This window comes from Haliotis rubra, unplaced genomic scaffold (assembly GCF_003918875.1).
Source record: "Haliotis rubra isolate DU_JTF1 unplaced genomic scaffold, ASM391887v1 Scf100, whole genome shotgun sequence".
NCBI lineage: Eukaryota > Metazoa > Mollusca > Gastropoda > Lepetellida > Haliotidae > Haliotis > Haliotis rubra.
In genome coordinates this window covers 591,329-613,780 of record NW_025764893.1, presented here as the reverse complement: position 1 = coordinate 613,780, position 22,452 = coordinate 591,329, and the positions used below count along the sequence as shown (strand labels likewise).

General features: G+C 42.8%; 1 protein-coding gene across 1 annotated transcript in view; it reads right to left on the bottom strand.

The window, feature by feature from the left end:
- Positions 1–18,038, bottom strand: part of LOC124266503 (rasGAP-activating-like protein 1) — a 36,194-nt gene extending 18,156 nt beyond the window's left edge. The window contains 11 exon segments of the mRNA XM_046701302.1: positions 3,569–3,695; positions 3,697–3,726; positions 6,122–6,236; positions 6,948–7,048; positions 11,010–11,144; positions 12,815–12,896; positions 13,545–13,680; positions 14,518–14,585; positions 15,820–15,933; positions 16,304–16,360; positions 17,908–18,038. Coding sequence (XP_046557258.1) covers positions 3,569–3,695; positions 3,697–3,726; positions 6,122–6,236; positions 6,948–7,048; positions 11,010–11,144; positions 12,815–12,896; positions 13,545–13,680; positions 14,518–14,585; positions 15,820–15,933; positions 16,304–16,360; positions 17,908–17,975 — 1,033 coding nt within the window. The 5' untranslated portion in view covers positions 17,976–18,038.
- Positions 18,039–22,452: the final 4,414 nt, after the last annotated feature.

Below are 22,452 nucleotides of genomic sequence, written 5' to 3'. Positions count from 1 at the left end.
GATTTTAGATATACTAACATTCCACTAGTTATCTATTGCAACTCCATCTCTTGATGCGTGCATCAAGTGGAGATGCGACCCTTCTTCATGTACAAGTATGTCCTATACAAGTACAGGGTCTATCACTCATGCTAGTCTGTCCTAGACGTGTGCATGGACTTATAGCCATTGCTCTCCAGAGCATTGTTTTTCACGTCACGTGATAAAAGGGGTGAGATTTACTCAGCGCCTTTGTGGAACCGTTAGTTGTTGTGCTAAAACAAGTGGCCCAAACTGGTGAATGCCTGAGACGTGTTCGGTCGCAATGTCTCTGAGGTAGTGGTTGGCAAACACCGTGTTCGATCTCAAAAGCCGCCCTCCATTATAGTTGTAATCAAGCAGTTTCCATGCAGAGCAAGTGTTGATGCCAGGGCTCTGACATCATGTGGATTGGAGGCTGGGGGAGGCTCAAGAGCCTTGCGTTCCTTAGTACGCTGGAACAGTGTTGTAAAGCATTGATCACTGCTTTCATCTCCAACAGGTTGATTTGATCCTGACTCGACCACTTTCCTGCTGCCACTTCATTGTCGAGGTGAGCACCCCATCCTTTTAGTGATGTATCCATGAAGAGATGAGTGTTGCAAGCCGGCTCTGACAAAAAGGTTCCTCCGCAAACATTCGACTTCAGAGTCCACCATAAAGGTATGGTTTCAGACTGTCCAGTAGTATCAGTGGATCCAAACTGTCGAGATGGGCGTTCACAAATATTGTAGTGGGCGCAGCTGTAAACTCCCTCTGCAAGTCATGTCTTGAGCTGAGGTGAGTAGACCAAGCATGCTTTGCCAAGCACGTAGTGTCAAAGGAGAGAGCACTGCTTGAGATATCATATCTTGTATCTTGACCCAACGATCCTCTGGGACGACCGTGTGATTCTGTGGTGTGATGAGCCATATTCCCAGCAATTGAAGATCCTGTTTTGGTTCCAACTCCGATTAGGAGATTACTAGCCATCTACTGCAATCATGTCCTACGTTGAAGGTACTTGGATATAGGAGCCCTTGCCATTTTCGACATGGAAGCGAAGAGATGAGCGATTCTGGAATTATGGTCTCATCAATCTTCCGGTAATATGTAATGAAGATGTCACCAGAATCCGAACATTGTGCAGCGATGATGCATAATACGTCGTCTCTAGGTCAGCAAAAATCTATGATGTACTGGGACTGCCATCGATGTGAAGTCTATTTATAGTCGACCGGCTGCCGTGAGCAGAAACCGTCTCAGGCTTGTCGCTGCAAGTCCTCTTCTTATCTTCCATCTTGAAGATCTATTACGGGATTCACTGATGATCTTGTAATCTCAAACCCTGATGTATCATGAAGGGCTCCATATGATGAAGGGGAAATCTGCTATCGTTGAATGGCGGGACATGCTGACTCTGATTATAATCCTCCCCGTGAGTGCCTGCGCGCAGGTTGATGAAGGTCCAAGTTGGATGATCCGTATCTGCGCAGTCTGTAGAATCCTGGAGAACGACTGGATCTACTTCTGTGTTAGAACCCTTCCTGCTCAGACGCTGAAACTGCGTGGAGGCTCCATCGTGGACTGCTAACGCTAAGCTGGCGTTCGTTGAATCCTTCAGGCTTTTAACTGCTGATACTTCTGACGGTATTAAAGATCTTCGCAAACGTAACCGTTCGTGCAGGTCTTCATCTGAGAGCTTATATAGCTAACATTCCTTCGCGCAGGTCGACTGCCATTGGAGGGGTCTGCTATTTCGAGCTGACGTTAGTAGAGTTCTCCAGACTTCTAACTTCAGACAGTGAAGTTAGACATTTCCCTATCTAAAGATCCATAATGACGTGAGTCTCTGTATGTAGAGCTGCGTGCAGGTGAACGGTCCCGGGTGTGACCGTATATTCCTCCTGGAGTCTTGAGATATCTCTCTAAGCCTTCACGAATTGACGTAATCTCCCCTTTCTCTATGGGATGGTCTGTATGAAGAGATTCGCGCAGGCGTGCGATCCCGATGCGATCGTGTATCCTTCCTGGAGTCTAGAGATGATTCTCTAGGTCTTCGTGAAGGTGGATTCCTGGACGTAGCTTCCCCTCTGTAGGAGTGCCTTCGCGCAGGCTCTCGATGGGCATCAGAGTCCGATGGAGATGAAGACTCATATCTGCGACGTCTGTAGGGTTCGGGAGAACACCTCGATTCCTTCCTGCATGGAGACTTTTTAGCAGCAATCTCTGGAGCGTCTACGTCAGATGGGGAAGATCGTCGTGTCCATGAGCCTTCGCGCAGGCTTCCCTCTTCATCCGGATGTGGTGGGGAAACTGTAGAGCCTTCACGCAGGCTAGTAGTCGTTGTAGAGATCTTCATAACAGCCTTCTCCTGAACGAAGCGACGTTCCATCATCCACATCATCTGGTCTGTAAACTGTTGCATGAACAGTCCCGGGTTGAAGTTCTGCATTGTCTGAAGAGACTGCTGCAGGGATGATGCATCTGATACTGAAGAGACGTCATCTAAGGCTCACTGCACTTGTGAAGAGTTGACGCTGCTGCTATCTCTGGAACGCGATGTATGCATTGATAGAAGGTCTTCTGTCAATGTCTGCGCTGATAACAATGCCGATGTAGCCGTAGAAGCAGGCCTCGTCTTCTTACTGACGATGGTGACTTCAGGTATGAGGATGGGTGGATCATCATAAACATCTGCTTCTTCCGGAGGAACAATCTCGGCTGAGAAAGACCTTGTCTTCTGTGTAGAGCTGATCTTAGACTTTGCTGAAGTCTTCATGGTAGTAGCGGAAAATTTAGATTAAATTTCAAACCGTAATGTAGAATATAATCCTAAAAACCGTATACAGCAATAATTTTAGGTCCAAAAATATAAAAGGATATGTGCCGTATAGGGACCCAGGTGCTCTCACAACCGTCCTCAAGGGCGAAGAAGGAGAGAGTGACAAATATGTCCGATCATGTGGCCATTTGGGCGCCAAAAGGGAGGAAAGGGACGCTACTTGAGGGAGAGTGATTTTACGTCCGCTTTTTTAGAAGGGAACTTCAAGGGATTTCAAGTGTTCCACTATCATTCGCAAGAGAAAGGAGACAAGCATAATTAGCATGAGTCAGAATAAGGAAAAATTATAGATATACATAAAAATATCATTCTTGAGAGTAAAACTGATTTTCTGGATAAGTCCAATTCTGTTTCATCTATTAAATCACATCAAGCACATCAGCACTATATCTCTTCATCTTGCCAACTCACTGAATCGCTTGCGTCAGTCACAGAGAACACAGGCATGGAGATCTGGGTCAGTTGCTTATCTGTGTTCCCATGTCTTGCACTGATGTTTGTTGGCCTACCTGTGTCCTTTGCCTCACACTGACAGTTGTGAGTGATTGAGTATGGTTTTACGTTGCTTCTAGTAATATTCCAGCAATATCACGGTGGGGGACACCAGGCATGGGCTTCACACATTGTACCCAAATGGGGAATCGAACCCGGGTATTCGGTGTGACGAGCGGACACTTTAACCATTAGGCTACCCCACAGCCCCTGACAGTTGTGACAGTTCCCTACCTGTGCCCTCCACATCCATGCGCGTCACTCGGTCGAGGAAGTCGACCACTACATCATGGCTCAGTGAGAACCGAATGAGTGATCCCGCGACCTCGCTGAGTTCTAGAGTCCTGTTCTTGGCCAGAGTGCGGCCATATGTACATGCCTAGGTCGTAGTTCTGAAATGAGACAGCTTGTGACCTTGATTGATATTTTGCAATTCTGGTTGTCTATATCAATATTGTCTGTTGAGAGGTTGTAAACATTGAAGATGAACGATAAAACTAAGCATTACACTTACACATGAGATCAAATTATGAAATCAAAGCTAACATGATCAGTGTTTGCCCTTAACCCTGAAAAGCTGCAGGCCCTAAGGTGAGTGAGTGAGTTTGGTTTTACGCCGCTTTAAGCAATATTCCAGCAATATCACGGCGGGGAACACCAGAAATGGGCTTAACACATTGTACCCATTTGGGGAATCGAACCCGGGTCTTCGGCATGACGAGCGAACGCCTTAACCACTAGGCTACCCCACCACCCCTAGGCCTTAAGGACCCAGAACCATAAATTGTTGTGGGTCCTGGTCAGAATGTGTCAGCCCTATATTTTAATATGGAAATAACACTCTTAAAGTACTGTCAGAAATAGAAAAAAAACTGTATTTTCTCATTTATCTCTACAATAATACAGAGTTAATATGTGCAAGTGTGAAATATCTGTTAAACTAAGTTCGACCTAACTACAGTCTCAGTGGTAGGGACATAGGAAACATAGAAAAAGGACTTTACTGAGGAGAGATTAGTGCAGAAATGAGCAATGCGGTTTTTTTCTTAGTCCAAAACGATTTATTTGGAACAGACCATGGCTTTATGCAAATTAGTGTGCGACGATATTGTATTACAAAGGACACTTTTTAAATGCCGAATTTGAAATTAGACGTAGCTTCATTATAAACGATAGCTGGCGTAAAAAATAATAACTTTCATGCTGAAACTATTAAGGATGTAGCTACCATGAAGTCTCACTGTCACTATAAAAAGAAACAGATTGGAGGGTTCGTCTCAAAAGCAAAACCTGGACGGGTGTCGCAGATGATTGTTGGGGTCGGGCTGGGGGATAGAGATATCAGCTAAGATAAGATAATCCTTTAGGGCAATTATACTGGGGAAGTACATGGTATGTCACAACAATTTTCAAATTATATCCAGTCCTGTCGATCTTCGCGATCGGGTGGTCATGCCACCTAGATATTTTGAGACATTTAATACGATGCGTTTCTATGGTTATCAGGTATCATACTCTTTTACATATCTCAACATAAACTCTCAATCAACAGATGAGGCATAGTCAACACACATGAAAAAGCACAAAATATCTTTGAGATGACCCCTTGTGCCTGTAGGCAGCACGTGCATTTCATGCCAGGTGAGTCGACGGTCCTTCGTCATACCTGGCTGAGCGACCTAATTGCCATCTTTAGTCTGATCTATTGTTTTCAGCAGCTATTCGTATTTTTCTAAGTTTTGCCCGATTTTACGAGTAAACATGCTTTTCTGGATATGCTTTTCTGGATATCCTATTACGCATCCCACTGAATGCCCAGTTAGGCTGAAGTGGGTTATTTCGACATCTGCTATTTGCAGTTGTGTAAAATTTAGGGATACAGAGTAACAGCCTAAAAAACAGTTTTTTTCTATTTCCGACAGTACTTTAGTTATTCGGGATGAAAAAGCTGTCGACCACAAGGAGAGTGAGTGAGTGAGTTTAGTTTTACACCGCACTCAGCAATATTCCAGCTATATGGCGGCGGTCTGTAAATAATCGAGTCTGGACCAGACAATCCAGTGATCAACAGCATGAGCATCGATCTGCGCAATTGGGAACCGATGACATGTGTCAACCAAGTCAGCGAGCCTGACCACCCGATCCCGTTAGTCGCCTCTTACGACAAGCATGGGTTACTGAAGGTTCATTCTAACCCGGACCTTCACGGGTATCGACCATAAGGACCTGCAGAAAAGCAAAGCTTGGTTCCGAGTGGTTTTCAGTCAGCTTCGGGACTAAGGACCGACGTTAAATTCGAACGCTGAACATGATACATACCTGCTACATAGTAGTTAACCATATTACAACCCAGAAAACCTGGCAATAGGACGGAAGCGATTGTAGGTCCATCATTAAGACTTCACTAGTCGGTTAAAATTATGTTCCTCCAACACATGTGATTACAATGTGTTTTGTTACAGTGAGGAGTGTCTAAATTTTGTTTCAGAAAGACATTCAGCTGAATCTGATGTTGCCAGATATTGATTGACTGACTGAGTTTGGTTTTACGCCGCTTTTAGCAATATTCCAGCAACATCACGGCGGGGGACACCAGAAATAGGCTTCACACATTGTACCCATGTGGGGATTCGAACCCGGGTCTTCGGCGTGACGAGCCAACGCTTTAACCACTAGGCTACCCCACCGCCCAGATATTGAAGAAATGCATACAGTAGGTGACAACAAGGCTGTGACACATGTTATGTGTGACACAGGGGCTTGTATGTGCTTGGTCCAACAGCTCACCTCTAGTTTAATGGCCTGGAACAGTAGATCTGTGATGGGGTTGTAGCAGGACGAGGGCAGCACCAGCTCCTCCAACAGCTGCAGCTTCAGACGCAACTTCCCACGATCGATTTTACTGTTGAAATAATTCACAAATCAATTATCTTCTTACAACTTGACCTTCTGTTACTCCTGCCTACATAATCTGGCCCCGATTTCTTGAAACAAACTTAAGTCTGAGTTTTGACTTAAGTCAGAGTTTTTACTCAAATTTGAGAAAACACAGGAAAATGCATTTCCCAGAATAAACTGAAATCAATATTCAACTCAAACTTAGTAGACAATTTGAGTTTGGTGGATAGATTACTTGTTTGGGATTTTTTAATTTAAAAAATCCAGTTTTGTTAAAAATTCAGCTGTTTCAAATTGTCAAACTCCGTTTGAAATTTGAGTAAAGACTTAAGTTTGTTTCGAAAAATCGGGGCCAGAACTGTCCATGTCTGAGTCATCACACTGAAACAAAGAGCTTGAGGAGTAGACACTTCTGTATATCAAGTCATCAACATCAGCACAAACAATTAATGCTAAGCAATATTCCATTTAAGTCATGGCAACCTGTACAAAACTGTTTGCCATGCCATTAGGGTGTAATGACATTTAACCAGGTCATGCACTGTACAATACTTGTTGTTACTTGTTGGTTCTTACATCACTGGGGACCTAATCTTCCTGGGAATCCTGACAGGAGCTGCACATGAGATAACGGGAACTGTCAGTTCCAGCATTTGTGGATAAAGATACTAACAGACATTTGTGTTTACTTCAAGACAATCAGAGTGATCTGTACCTGCATCTGCGTATCTCGGTTGCTGTGAGGGTTTTGTGAGCTACTGAGTGCCACTTCCTGGTGGTACTGCCCTCGGGAATGTCATCCGCTCGGAGATGGATCTACAATGCATATCAGCCATTTAAAGTGATGGATGTGACATGAAGTCATCACTGCCTACAACAAGCATCACCTACCCTTCGGCTGAAGTCATCACTGCCTATAACTGGCATCATCTACCCTTCCCTTGAAGTCATCACTGACTACCACTAGTATCACCTACCGTTCCCCTGAAGTCATCACTGCCTATAACTGGCATCATCTACCCTTCCCCTGAAGTCATCACTGCCTACCACTAGCATCACCTACCGTTGCCCTGGAGTCATCACTGACTACCACTAGTATCACCTACCGTTCCCCTGAAGTCATCACTGCCTATAACTGGCATCATCTACCCTTCCCCTGAAGTCATCACTGCCTACCACTAGCATCACCTACCCTTCCCTTGAAGTCATCACTGACTACCACTAGTATCACCTACCGTTCCCCTGAAGTCATCACTGCCTATAACTGGCATCATCTACCCTTCCCCTGAAGTCATCACTGACTACCACTAGCATCACCTACCATTCCCCTGAAGTCATCACTGACTACCACTAGCTTCACCTACCGTTCCCCTGAAGTCATCACTGCCTATAACTGGCATCATCTACCCTTCTCCTGAAGTCATCACTGACTACCACTAGCATCACCTACTGTTCCCCTGAAGTCATCACTGATACCACTAGTATCACCTACCCTTTCCCCTGAAGTCATCACTGACTACCACTAGCATCACCTACGACTACCACTAATTATCACTCACCGTTCTTCCCTGAAGTCATCACTGACTACCACTAGTATCACTCACCATTCCCCTGAAGTCATCACTGACTACCACTAGTATCACCTACACCGAAGTCATCACTGCCTATAACTGGCATCATCTACCCTTCCTGAAGTCATCACTGCTCATAACTGGCCTACATCACTAGCACTCACCTACCGTTTAGTAGTCATCATGGCATCTACATCACTGACTACCACTAGCATCACCTACCGTTCCCTTGAAGTCATCACTGACTACCACTAGCATCATCTACCGTCATTGGCTCCACTAGAGTTGCCTGAAGTCACTGACTACCACTAGTATCACCTACCATTCCCCTTGAAGTCATCACTGACTACCACTGGTATCACCTACCATTTCCCTGAAGTCATCATGCCTATAACTGGCATCATCTACCCTTCCTGAAGTCATCACTGACTACCACTAGCATCACCTACCGTTCCCTGGGGAGTCATCACTGACTACCACTAGTATCACCTACCATTCCCTGAAGTCATCACTGACTACCACTAGCATCACCTACCCTTCCCCTGAAGTCATCACTGCCTACCACTAGTTTCACCCCTACCTCTTTCTAGAAGTCATCACTGACTACCACTAGTATCACTCTACCGTTCCCCGAGGTCATCACTGACTACCACTAGCATCACCTACCCTTCCCCTGAGTCATCACTGACTACCACTAAATTATCACCTACCGTTCCCTGAAGTCATCACTGCCTGTAACTCATCATCTACCCCTTCCTAGGTCATCACTGCACTCAGCATCACCTACCGTTTGCCTGGGTCATCACTGACTACCACTGGTATTGTCGCCTACTGGTTCTAAGTCATCTGCCTAAAGGCATCAACTACACTTCCTAAGTCATGCTGCCTGGAAGTCATCACCGCCTGCATAACCGGCATCATCTACCCTTTCTCCTGAAGTCATCACTGACTACCACTAGCATCACCTACTGTTCCTATGAAGTCATCACTGACTACCACTTCAGTATCACCCACCGCTCCCTGAAGTCATCACTGCCTATAACTGGCATCATCTACCCTTCCCCTGAAGTCATCACTGACTACCACTAGCATCACCTACCCTTCTCCTGAAGTCATCACTGACTACCACTAGTATCACCTACCATTCCCCTGAAGTCATCACTGACTACCACTAGCATCACCTACCCTTCCCCTGAAGTCATCACTGCCTACCACTAGCTTCACCTACCCTTCCCCTGAAGTCATCACTGACTACCACTAGCATCACCTTCCGTTCCCCTGAAGTCATCACTGACTACCACTAGCATCACCTACCCTTCCCCTGAAGTCATCACTGACTACCACTATTATCACCTACCGTTACCCTGAAGTCATCACTGACTACCACTAGTATCACCTACCATTCCCCTGAAGTCATCACTGACTACCACTAGTATCACCTACCGTTCCCCTGAAGTCATCACTGCCTATAACTGGTATCATCTACCCTTCCCCTGAAGTCATCACTGCCAACCACTAGCATCACCTACCGTTCCCTTGAAGTCATCACTGACTACCACTAGTATCACCTACCGTTCCCTTGAAGTCATCACTGACTATAACTGGCATCATCTACCCTTCTCCTGAAGTCATCACTGCCAACCACTAGCATCACCTACCGTTCCCTTGAAGTCATCACTGACTACCACTAGTATCACCTACCGTTCCCTTGAAGTCATCACTGACTATAACTGGCATCATCTACCCTTCTCCTGAAGTCATCACTGACTACCACTAGTATCACCTACCGTTCCCCTGAAGTCATCACTGACTACCACTAGTATCACCTACTGTTCCCCTGAAGTCATCACTGACTACCACTAGCTTCACCTACCCTTCCCCTGAAGTCATCACTGACTACCACTAGTATCACCTACCCTTCCCCTGAAGTCATCACTGACTACCACTAGTATCACCTACTGTTCCCCTGAAGTCATCACTGACTACCACTAGCATCACCTACCTTTCCCTTGAAGTCATCACTGACTATAACTGGCATCATCTACCCTTCTCCTGAAGTCATCACTGCCTACCACTAGCATCACCTACCGTTCCCCTGAAGTCATCACTGACTACTACTAGCTTCACCTACCCTTCCCCTGAAGTCATCACTGACTACCACTAGCATCACCTACCGTTCCCCTGAAGTCATCACTGACTACCACTAGTATCACCTACCGTTCCCCTGAAGTCATCACTGACTACCACTAGTATCACCTACTGTTCCCCTGAAGTCATCACTGACTACCACTAGCTTCACCTACCCTTCCCCTGAAGTCATCACTGACTACGACTAGCATCACCTACCATTCCCCTGAAGTCATCACTGACTACCACTAGCATCACCTACCCTTCCCCTGAAGTCATCACTGACTACCACTAGCTTCACCTACCCTTCCCCTGAAGTCATCACTGACTACCACTAGCATCACCTACCATTCCCCTGAAGTCATCACTGACTACCACTAGCATCACCTACCGTTCCCCTGAAGTCATCACTGACTACCACTAGTATCACCTACCGTTACCCTGAAGTCATCACTGCCTACCACTAGTATCACCTACCATTCCCCTGAAGTCATCACTGACTACCACTAGTATCACCTACCGTTCCCCTGAAGTCATCACTGCCTATAACTGGCATCATCTACCCTTCCCCTGAAGTCATCACTGCCTACCACTAGCATCACCTACCGTTCCCTTGAAGTCATCACTGACTACCACTAGTATCACCTACCGTTCCCCTGAAGTCATCACTGCCTATAACTGGCATCATCTACCCTTCTCCTGAAGTCATCACTGCCTACCACTAGTATCACCTACCGTTCCCCTGAAGTCATCACTGACTACCACTAGCTTCACCTACCCTTCCCCTGAAGTTATCACTGACTACCACTAGCATCACCTACCATTCCCCTGAAGTCATCACTGACTACCACTAGTATCACCTACCGTTCCCCTGAAGTCATCACTGACTACCACTAGTATCACCTACTGTTCCCCTGAAGTCATCACTGCCTACCACTAGCATCACCTGCCCTTCCCCTGAAGTCATCACTGCCAACAACTAGCATCACCTACCCTTCTCTTGAAGTCTTCACTGTCCACCACTAGCATCACCTACTCTTTCCCTGAAGTCATCACTGCCTACCACTAGCATCACCTACCCTTCCCATGAAGTCATCACTGCGAATACGATCTTTGTCCATGACGGTGATCGTAACTGTGAAGTCAACATCTGCTGACGGAAGCAGGAAGGTGAAAGTCTCATGCCATTCAGGGAATCTAGTCTTCTTCTGACTCTGTTCATAAATTAAAAAAAAAAAAAAAATCTGAAACTGTACTTTTATATCTTTTTCACCGAGGCCACATGCCAGGCTTATTAGCACACAAATATGTTCCTGAAATGTGAGTTTACGGAGGTTAATCCTTTCCAGTTTATTGTGAGAGTGACTTTAATTTGTGTAGAGTGAAATCCTGTCCATAACAAATCACATGATTCAAAGAGTAACATTTAAAATTCAAAGGAACATAAACTGATAAATATCACAATCTGTAACCAAACCCGAAACCAGCGGATCCTGGTTCCCGGAAAGGAGGCAATACCATTAGCGAATTTCAGTGATGAAATGTGCCACCTTGATGCAATATGACAGTTAGCATGTCTGTCCACTGTTTTACACACATAAATGAAGTGAAACTTGGTAGGACACTATTGATCCCATCAAACATCCCTTCAAATACTTTGTTTTTTGGTTAATAACACTTGGCAATATTCAAGCTAAATGGCAACAGCCTATAAATACTGTAAATCATGAAATTAATGCGAATAATGCGTCTGTACTCTTCTCGCATTATTATAATAACGCATTTCAGTTTGACCATATCTACTTAATAAAAGACAGAAAACGTAAATCTGTTGACACTACACATTTCACCAATACAGGTCACTTCCTCATTACAGGTATCTCAAACCACATGTAATTATCACTGGTTACAATCACTGGTCATTGTTTAAAGTCACTCAAGCACATTAGCCAGGCCGGACATTCTCCAGCCACTTGTTAGTTGTACCTTGGTAGATGAGTGTGTGTTTCAAGTCGGATTACGTTTATACATGTTGTCATAAGACCCTATTTGATCAAGTGAATACTAATGCATTGCTTGGCCGTGTCACAACTGGTTGGGTCTATTACTGTGAACGGGTGCACCTTTGTTAGTTGATTGTCAACCTGTCCGAACAGCCGAGACAAGGTCGCCGTTTGACATTCTCTGCTCCCCTATTTGATGGGGTTAATTCGACTTGCCGTTTGTGCAAAATTGACCTCCCAGGTTATGCATATGTAGAGTAGCTCACGTCAAGCTGAACAAGCTGTAGTAGCAAGCAATCACGTGATCAAACATGGCAGCGTAATCAAAACATCGTCAGCTCATTTCCATTCATTGCTTAACAAGCTCAATTCAGGTAATTTGGTAAATAACAAGTGTGAAAAGAACAGGAACACCACCAAAGATTCAGGGTGTCACATTTTATCATCAACACAGATCCCTGAGCTCGCATTAATTTCGTGACGCAATTATTTCATGGTTTATAGTAATACAGTCTTGACCAGACAATTTAGTGATTATGAGCAATGTCATTGGGGCATGTCAACGTGATCATCCTGTCCAGCCAGCCTGCTGGGGACCAGTCCTAAGCCTGAATCACCACAAGTATCCAGTTTTGTTGCCTATTCAAACTAACAGAGGGATCCTGGGGACACAGCCAATCCCTTCCAGTCTGGGTCGTATGATCAGAGTGAGTGAGTGAATGAGTTTAGTTTTACGCCACTTTTTGCAATATTCCAGCAATATCATGGCGGGGGCTTCACACATTGTACCCATGAGGGGAATCGAACCCAGGTCTTCCGCGTGAAGAACGGACGCTTTAGCCACTAGGCTACCCCAATGCCTCTGTATGATCAGAACTTACTGAGGTAGTTTTACTTTGGTCAAGGCATTCAATGGTGATGTATGGATCGGAGTAACCAGTCTTGTCTTTTGGAGCTAAGTCTCTGCAAAATACAATGAACAATGTTAAAGTTCTATGTAAACAATACTTTGATACCTTGTCCATATAAGTGAGTGAGTGAGTTTGGTTTTATGCCGCTTTTAGCAATACTCCAGCAATATCATGGGGGGAAGACCAGAAATGGGCTTCACATATTGTACCCATGTTGGGAATCGAATCCAGGTCTTCGGCGTGACAAGCCAACGCTTTAACCACTAGGCTACCCCACTGCCCCTTGTCCATATAAAGCTCCACAGCAGGAGTAAGTCTTTGCTAAGTGAGAGACTGAGATTAAGTTTTGTCTTAGATCATAAGAGATACATAGAAGTAACCAGTTGCTGGTAGAACAGCCAGGTGTGCTAGTTGCAAATTGAAATTTCACTACACATGCTTGTTGATTACCTGGCTGTTCTACCAGCAAATGGATATGACACATAGGATATAGGAGGTCAGTAATGAGTGAGTGAGTTTAGCTTTATGCCACTTTTAGCAATATTCCAGCAATATGGCGGGGGACACCAGAAATGGGCTTCACACATTGGATCCAGGTGGGGAATCGAACCCGGGTCTTCGGCGTGTTGAGCGAACGCTTTAACCACTAGACTACCCCACTGCCCCAGGAGGACAGTAAAATAGACACAGCAGCACCTACCTGCCCTCCACCACAGTGAGAACCAGATGACTGCTGGACATGTTCTCGGAGGATCGTATTCCGTATTCTAGGAGTATTTCCCCTTGAATTTCCAGGTCCTTGTTCGCCTTCAGAAGGGGGAACCATCTTTCTAGTCCTGTGGAAGCAAAAACAATCCAGCGATAACTTCTTTGTGAAGTCAGAAGTTAATCGAGATAAAACCCTGAGGTATGCACAAAATTTTGATGCCATTGAGTGAGTGAGTTTGGTTTTACGCCGCTTTTAGCAACATTCCAGCAACATCACGGTGGGGGACACCAGAAATGGGCTTCACACATTGTACCTATGTGGGAAATCGAACCCGAGTCTTTGGCGCGACGAGCGAACGCTTTAACCAGAGCCCCTTTAATGCCATGCTTGACGAGGTACTAACATAGAACAGAGATGCAGTGAGATTGTGGGGTTGAGATCAGACATGTATTCCGATACTATGGTAGCAATACAATACAAGAAATAATTTACTGACATCTCATAGTAATGATATTTGATGCTTATCCTCCTACTAAACATCATAAGGCCCCACCCAGCCTTTCCTGTTTCTCATGACCAGCTCTTAACAATGCTGAAATAGGAAAAGGAAGTTACATAGGGACAATGGAACAATGGGGTGTTGTTTTTGCTATTCAATAGTAAGTGCAACAAGCAGGAAATCGTAACCAAGGTAACAATCTTAGAAACAACATGGTCTGGTTGGCTTGTTGTTCAACGCCACACTCAGCAATATTCCAGCTATTTGATGGCGGCCTGTAAATAATCGAGTCTGGACCAGATAATACAGTGATAAACAACTTGCGCATGGATCTATGCAATTGGGATACGATGTCATGTATCAACCAAGTCAACAAGTCTCACCACCTGATCCCGTTAGTCGCCTCTTACGACAAGCATGGGTAACTGAAGATCAATTCTACCAACATGGAGGAGCATCAGTTACCGTTAGACGTCTTCTGCTCGTGGATCATCTGCTTCGTGATGGAGATTGTGCCGATGATGTCATCGCCACTGCAAGAGTAATTGTGTCATATTTCATGACATAATTCCATAAAACTATTTTTTACCGTGTTTGTTGTTTGTTTGTTAATGCCACACTTAAAACATTCCAGATTTATGACGAAGGAAGGTAACTAACAGATCAGGATCATACAATCTTGTGATTGATATCATGAACAACATTAATGCGATCAGCATAAAATAACATGTGGTCATACAAGTCACAGTGAGTGAGTGAGTCTAGTTTTACGATGCTTTTAGCAATATTCCAGCAAGATCATGGTGGGGGACACCAGAAATGTGCTTCACACATTGTACCCATGTGGGGAATTGAACACGGGTCTTCGTCGTGACGAGCGAACGCTTTAACCACTGGGCTACATCCCCTCCCCTTACAAGTCACAGAGTCTGATTATCAGATTTATTTGCTTTCCTACGAACAACATAGTTCCCTGGGGATCTATTCTAACCTAGAGTTCCTGATGTTATGATTCACTTACATATTCGGTGAATAAAATCGTATCCCTTCATAAATTCAATTCGTTATTCACAATCATTTGAAAAGATTATAGTATTTATGATTTTTTTTAAAAGGAGTGTTTATACTTGAACTTGAGTGTTATTTAACAAAATAGATATGCTAACTGGAAAATATCCACATCAGTCCAAATAATAGTCAACAAGCTTTCATATTTAAATCGACAGCAATGTGGTGACTGGTCATTATCATGACAAATTAACATGGTAAAATCATATTCACTGATAATACTGACTAATACAACTGCAAACTTGTAATTGTATTCGTTACCCAGTATTCGTGATATGTATTGTATTCGCCTCGTAGTGGATAAGTTGTAGTCCTGGACTAAATGTTAGGTTTTACACCCAAATATTATTAACAGTCTGCCAGTTGCTACCTGTTTATTCGTTAAAGAAGGACACTCATTCCAGCTTCAAGCCATATATGTCTGCTTGTTGTTTAACACCGCACTCAGCAATTTTCAAGCTGTGTGACGGCAGTCTGTAAATAATTGAGTCTGGACCAGACAATCCAGTGATCAACAGTATAAGCATCGATCAACACAACAGGGATACAATGACATGTGTCAACCAAGTCAGCGAGCCTGACCACCCAACCCCTTAGTCACCTCTTAGCATGGGTTGCTGAAGACCAATTCTAACCTGGATCTTGAAGGCACTAGGAAAATCTAAAAGGGGACAAAAATTGCAGAATTCAGTGACCGACCTGACTCTGTCCTCATCGTAGACGTAGATTGCAAGGTCACGGAAGCCACAGGGCATGTGAAGGGTGAATTCCTCCCCCCACAGAGGCTCCAAGCTCTTGTATACCGTCACTGTCCTGAAAACATTAATACATAGATTTACAAACTACATATAACAGAATCTTCCCATTGTACTTATGAGCAATTGGGCCAACCCATGATTTAAACATGAAAACATTCAAGCTTCTAAACATAGAAACACCCTCAAATATATTCAACAATAATATTATTTGGGTCTGTGATGCAGTTTATATCACATTATGCATTTAAGCATGTTTAGTTTATTTAGATTTGTATCGGATCAAATAAATGCACATGCCTTAATCAGTAATCATGATGATATTCACCAATGTATTTCTGTATAATGACAGCAAAATTTATCTTTCCAAAATATTCATCATGTTATCATATTTACCATGTTTATCATATTTATCATGGCATATTTACCTGGCTATGACTTCATTATCAACTTTTAACACACAATAAGGATCACTTTTGCCATTTCTGAAAATGAAACCAAAATAATATTATTTACAATGCGAAAAAAGCAATAGATCGCCATATATTGGAATCTGTCAAAACTGGAATCTCACTAATTCAAACCTTTTTCAATACTGGACTTAATGTAAGGTCGGAATTTCCTATGTTGAGTTATTAAATAATCTAATCCATTGAAATGTCTAAACTGGACTAAACTAAACTCAATTCAACCAGGGCTCAATTTAAGGAAGTAAAACCTACTTGCACTCAGTGCTACCTGACCGATATTTTGGTCAGGTAGCAACTGTGTACAGGGGTGGAAATAACCCATTGCCCGACGTCCGAGTCCAGTGTTTTTCTCTTTCGGGCAAGCAAATTTGTATATCACACTGTACCGGTGTCCAGTTGACTTTCCAATGTTAATTATGTTGTTTATTTAAAAAATGAACAAGAAAATGGCCGGTATAGTGGAAACATTATCAGGGCAAGTGATTTTACATGTGCCACTGTACCAGAGTACACTAGCAATTTTAAAGTTATTTCCACCCCTGAGTGTATGAAATAAGGCCCGTCTGACTGCCTGAGATGGGCTAGATTTTTACAGCTAGCCAGCTTGATGGTCTGGCCAAAACTTTAGATAAAATGCTCCATCCATCTGAGTAAATTCACCACATCTAAACGTCTCATTATTCAATGGAACTAAAAGTTGAGTTATTTTCTTTGGATTGTCTGGTCTGGTTAAATCCATTTGGGGATGGTAACATTTGAAGTTACCAGCCCTGATGTCTGGCTGGGTTTGGGGCTTATTTCATATGGTGATAGCAGCCTTGTTGCAGATATACAGCATGTTTGTGGCGCCACATCTCTAGTTAGAACACTTGTAATGGCTGTAAATACAGCAGTTAGAAAAAGTGTCATGTCTGAAAACATATAATCCAATGATAGAGCACACACAAATGAGAAATATAATATTCATTTCCTAATAAGATAAATTTGATTGCAGTTTTCAGCTACATCCTGTTCTTGTAGTTTTTTTCAAACAACATAGACCTATTGAATCTACATTATAAACCTTTGTATCCCCATAAGATTTACCAAATACAATAAAAGTGAAAATAACAACAGATGAATATTATGTGTTTGTTAGAATCTACAGAAGGGATAGTGATCATAATTCATTAACTGGCTGTTGTAACATGCAACTGAGGTAACATTTATAACAAATGTTGACCAAATTGACACAAAAATGGTGAATGCTTTCGATGTTCCACCCCAAATACTAATTGAAATGACATCACTTAGGGTGATGACGTCATCTGGATTAATGACGTAACGTCGCGTCTCATCACGCGATCCCCTCTGTATTACACTAGATCACGGTGGCCAAATGACACCGTATAGAAAGACAGTAGACACATGCACTAGTAAGGTATCTGAAGACCAACACCTATCTATGTGACCACTGCTGTCACAAGATGAGTCAGAATACAGTGTGCACCAGACCACAGCGTCCCCAAACAAACACCCACTGACGATCTGACAGGGCTGCTGCAAAGACAAAACACACTTACAGGTCTTTCGACAGCAAGTTCTTTGCTTCTGAGATTCGTAAGTAAAGGGTTGTGTGCTTTGAAAACATGTTTAGTCGTTCAATAATTCGGTATCGAGCGAGTTCCTCATTATTGTTGTTTTCGTTTGCGGAAGTTGGTAGAGTTGTGTCCCTTGAAATGATTGCAAAATCACACGTACCTGAAACGAACAAGGAAATGTTTGAATCACGGAAAAGCTGATACATGCTCAGCGAAAGAGTGAAAACGTAGGCATAGGAACGGCCCAGAGTGGGTGGGATTCTGAACTTGCGGATAGATAACAATATTACAAAAGTATGCTTATAAACATTATGAGGGGTATGAGGGGGGACGAGGCGGGCGGGATTGTCGCACTCTTTCTACATAAATTTTAGTGCTGTGTGTGTGATTCACAAAGTACTTGCCCACACACACCAGCCATAAATTAAGAACGGTCCCCAACTCTCCATTTTCAGTAGCTTTCAAGACGATATATATCTCCCTGTACCGCATCCCTTCATCTTTTGAGTCAACGGAGGACGTAGTTAGGATGTATTCCATGATGGTAACAGCGCCACTCTTACATGCCCCAGTACCGCCCTCAACGCCATCATTTAGAAGCTTCTGTTAATGAAAACAAGGACCACAACAGCTCGGTGGCACTGGGTCACACATAATTTGTGACGCAGCACGCCAAAAACAGCTAGCTCGCCTCCATAAAACCTTACTGGGATCAGTTGAAGTGTGGCATCGCGGTCTTAAAACAGCGTCTGCAGTATATTTATCTGGTAAATATATGGTGAATAGATATTTGCCCAAATCTGAAAAAGTAACTTCAGTCAAAAGTCAACCCCAACCACTTTCTTTTAGCTTTATGAGCCTACGAAATGTGTATAAATAATACATACAATTGTTAATACAGGTGATATGTTATGTCAGACATCTGATGAATAATTTATAAGTTTGATTACAATATAATAGGACAGAGATTAAAGTGAGTAGATAACAAAAACAAAGTCTCACGTCCGACATATGCAAACATACGCTATTAAACGGAAATGAAATTCTTTTCAAGCGTTATCAAAGCGATGACAAGTATAACGTAATCACGTCTTCATCAAGGTAAACAAAAGAAATAATGAGGAAATAACCGCTTTAATGTCCATATCAAACAAAACCGAGTCTGGTCGTGAAAATGTACTTTGTCGAGTAATGGTTTATTCAGGTGTAAATAAGGTCACCTGCCCATATTACAAGTCATACAACACAATTATAAAATGTATATGGAGCACCGGTAGTAGTGATATACAAAGGTTTGACAATAGTCACTTCATGTTATATCAAGCAGCTTTAAAGGTTTTTAAGTCCAGAGAAGACATACTTTGCAAGGCAGTTTACAATATAACAAATATCACTTTTACAGAGCATAATCGATTTCTGCGAAGGTGGAGATGTACAACTGTAGTAAGGCAAAATACTGTTCCTTAGATCTGAGTAAAATGGACACTGTAATAAAACATGAAACTCATATTATTGCACAGGTACTATACAAAAAGGACAAAATTTATCTTCTGGTGTAATATTATATTTTCTACCAACTTCAATCATTAGATTTTTACTTTGTAAAAAGCCATATTAATGGTAATAATAACAAGAACAATATATATGGTGCACAGTTCACATCTATATAATACACTACAAGATGAAAGGCTGATTATAAAGATATGTTGTGTTTTGAAAGCAGAATGGGTTGACACTGTCATAAGACTATCTGTAAAAAAATTAAACTTCATTTCACTTCTGCTGAATGAGTGGAGGCTTTATATGATTTGAGTTTGTGTCTGGGGAACCAAAAACTCTCGACAGTTCACTTCCTCTCTGACTGGTAAGACCGCCTCCGCGGTGTAGTCGTTAGAGCGTCCGCCCGGAGAGCGGAAGGTCGCGGGTTCGATCACCGACCGCGTCATACCAAAAGACGGTAAATATGGTACTTGTTGGTCCCTGCCTTGCGCTCGGCATTAATGGGTACAATAAGGACTGGTCGGCTCGGAGTCAGTATAATGTATCTGAGTGGGGTATTCATGCTTCACTGCGGCATGGTATCTCAGTGGGCTAGCACTATAAAACCAGCTTCAGTCTGGGCTAGTACAAGCAGCCGCACATACACATACACACGCATGCACGTCGTCATATGAGCGAAATATTCTCAAGCACGACATTAAACCCAATTTCACCTCACCTCATCACTGAGAGTGTAGGTTCGAATCTCGGTTGGGACTCAACCAAACAAAAGTACTAGAATCTGTACTTCACTGAGAAAGCGTGATCCCAGACATAACGAAAATACATTCGACCACTTTCTAAATGACATTGTGTATTCATATCAAACGAAAATGTCTTACCGAAAAAACTGTTCCTAAATTCTGTTAAAAATATAGTTACCCCTGCGCCGTATACCAGTGTTAGTTTATGTGAGGATTAACTGTGTGAATGTCTGTCAAGCTATACTGTGTACGGCTGTATTTTGTTCAAATAGTTATTGACACGTGTCATCGGTTCCCAATTGCGCAGATCGATGCTCATGTTCTTGATCACTGGATTGTCTGGTGCAGACCGCCGCCATATAGCGGAATATTGCTAAGTGCGGCGTAAAACTAAACTCACTTACTCACTCAAATATTTATTTGAGACATAACCAATCAGGTCAGTTTGATATTGGATGTTTCAAGGAAACTATGAAACCAGCTGAACAAAAGCACCCGCCATCACAGCCTGCCATGGAGACACGCACGACGTTAAACCCAATATCACCTCACCTCACCTCTGACTGGTAAAATGTATATTTTTAAACGTAACTAAACTAACTACACTCAGTGATTAACCGTATATCATAAAAATTAATGCACTGACGATTTTTAAATTTAATTTCAATTTGTTACCATCTATTTGTTACCATCGGTGTGACGAGCGAACGATGCATAGTGTGGAAAATATTTGATTTTAGATAAATGACAGGTGATTTCCTGGCACTTGATTACCTAACAAAACAGACTTGGCCACGTCCACCAACATACTACCGTTTCCTGACGGACACAATAGAATGCGTTGTACTTGTCTAACAATATTCCGCTGACTGGTATGGCTGATTTCTTTTTTTTCTTCTGTAGTTTTTGTGTAAGTAAGTAATTAAATACAATTCCCGTTATTTATTATTGTTGACGTGAGTATTGACTTCAATGTTATGTTCTCGTTTTTGGAGTTACATTATTTTTGTACTCTCCAGTTACCTCCCCTTACAACACCACGCCAAGCCACACCTCCATCCCTGTACTCGCTGAAATTATAAGAGGACAATGCAACTTTGACAGGTGTTTGTTTTTAAACTTTAACCACGTCGCTTAAGTCGACAACAAAACAGTCACTGCTGCAAGAAGGGAAGAGTGACCTACACACTGCACGCGGTGACCTTTGAGTGTTACTGGCCGACAATTAAAAGTGATGCATATTTTTAGAGAGTGTTTAAGTGTTTGAAAAATGTAACAGAAGCAGAATAATTTATCCTTTGTTAGACTGGTAATTTCGTTTGATATTAAATTGCTTTTACACACCTAACTACTTGTAATGTAAGCATAAGATTTTATATTTGATGTTTATTGCACCTTTCGACTTTAGATTTGATACACAGAATGCGAGTCATTACATAGTGTTAAAAACAAAGCGTACATCCTTTCAGGTTTTCATGTTGGTTAGAGTGAGTGAGTATGACATAGACGGATCCAGAAATTTTCAAGGGGTGGGGTTGGGGTTGGGGGTGGGGTTTCGAACCCCCTGAGCCCCACCTCTTGATCCGCCGCTGTACGACTTTACGCCGTTTTAACAATGTCCCAGCAATATCAAATTTACTTGAAATGTTGACAGCAGGTGATGAAGATACATATCTCTTGGGATTATTTTCCGTTGATAATCCTCCTAGTGGCAAATAAAACACAAAATCATAGAAAATTCTGAATTTGATTGAGATTAAGTGACTAAGCAAGAAAACAGACGATGTGATTTAGGAATGATTTGTTATCGCTAGTGTCAAATATCAGTTACAACCAGGCAGCTTGAGTTCTGCGTGTGTCTTTTACAAATCTTCATTGAACATCGCAGTTGTACATCCAATTATTCATCTGTAGGTTACTTTTTATAAAGCATTGCATGAATGAATGTTGTGTAAACCAAACTCTTCCAAAAATGAAACGCACTGGTAAAAAATGAGAAAATGTATTTAAGTGTGCACAAGTCGATTAAGCTTGAACATTGACGAAGGAAATTCGACACACAGATGAACATATATATTGTTGTCATTGTCAGCAGTAATTCAGTTCACTCACTGCGCATGCGTAGACACCTGGTGACACCACCCCTTGCAGAAGTCACTGCTCGACACCGCCTTGAAAGGGATTGCACAAGTTGTCGGATTTTTGCCTGGGGAATTCTTCGCCATTCCTCCTGCAACGCGTTTGCTTGTTCAGCAAGTGTCTGAGGACGATGCTGACGTTTACG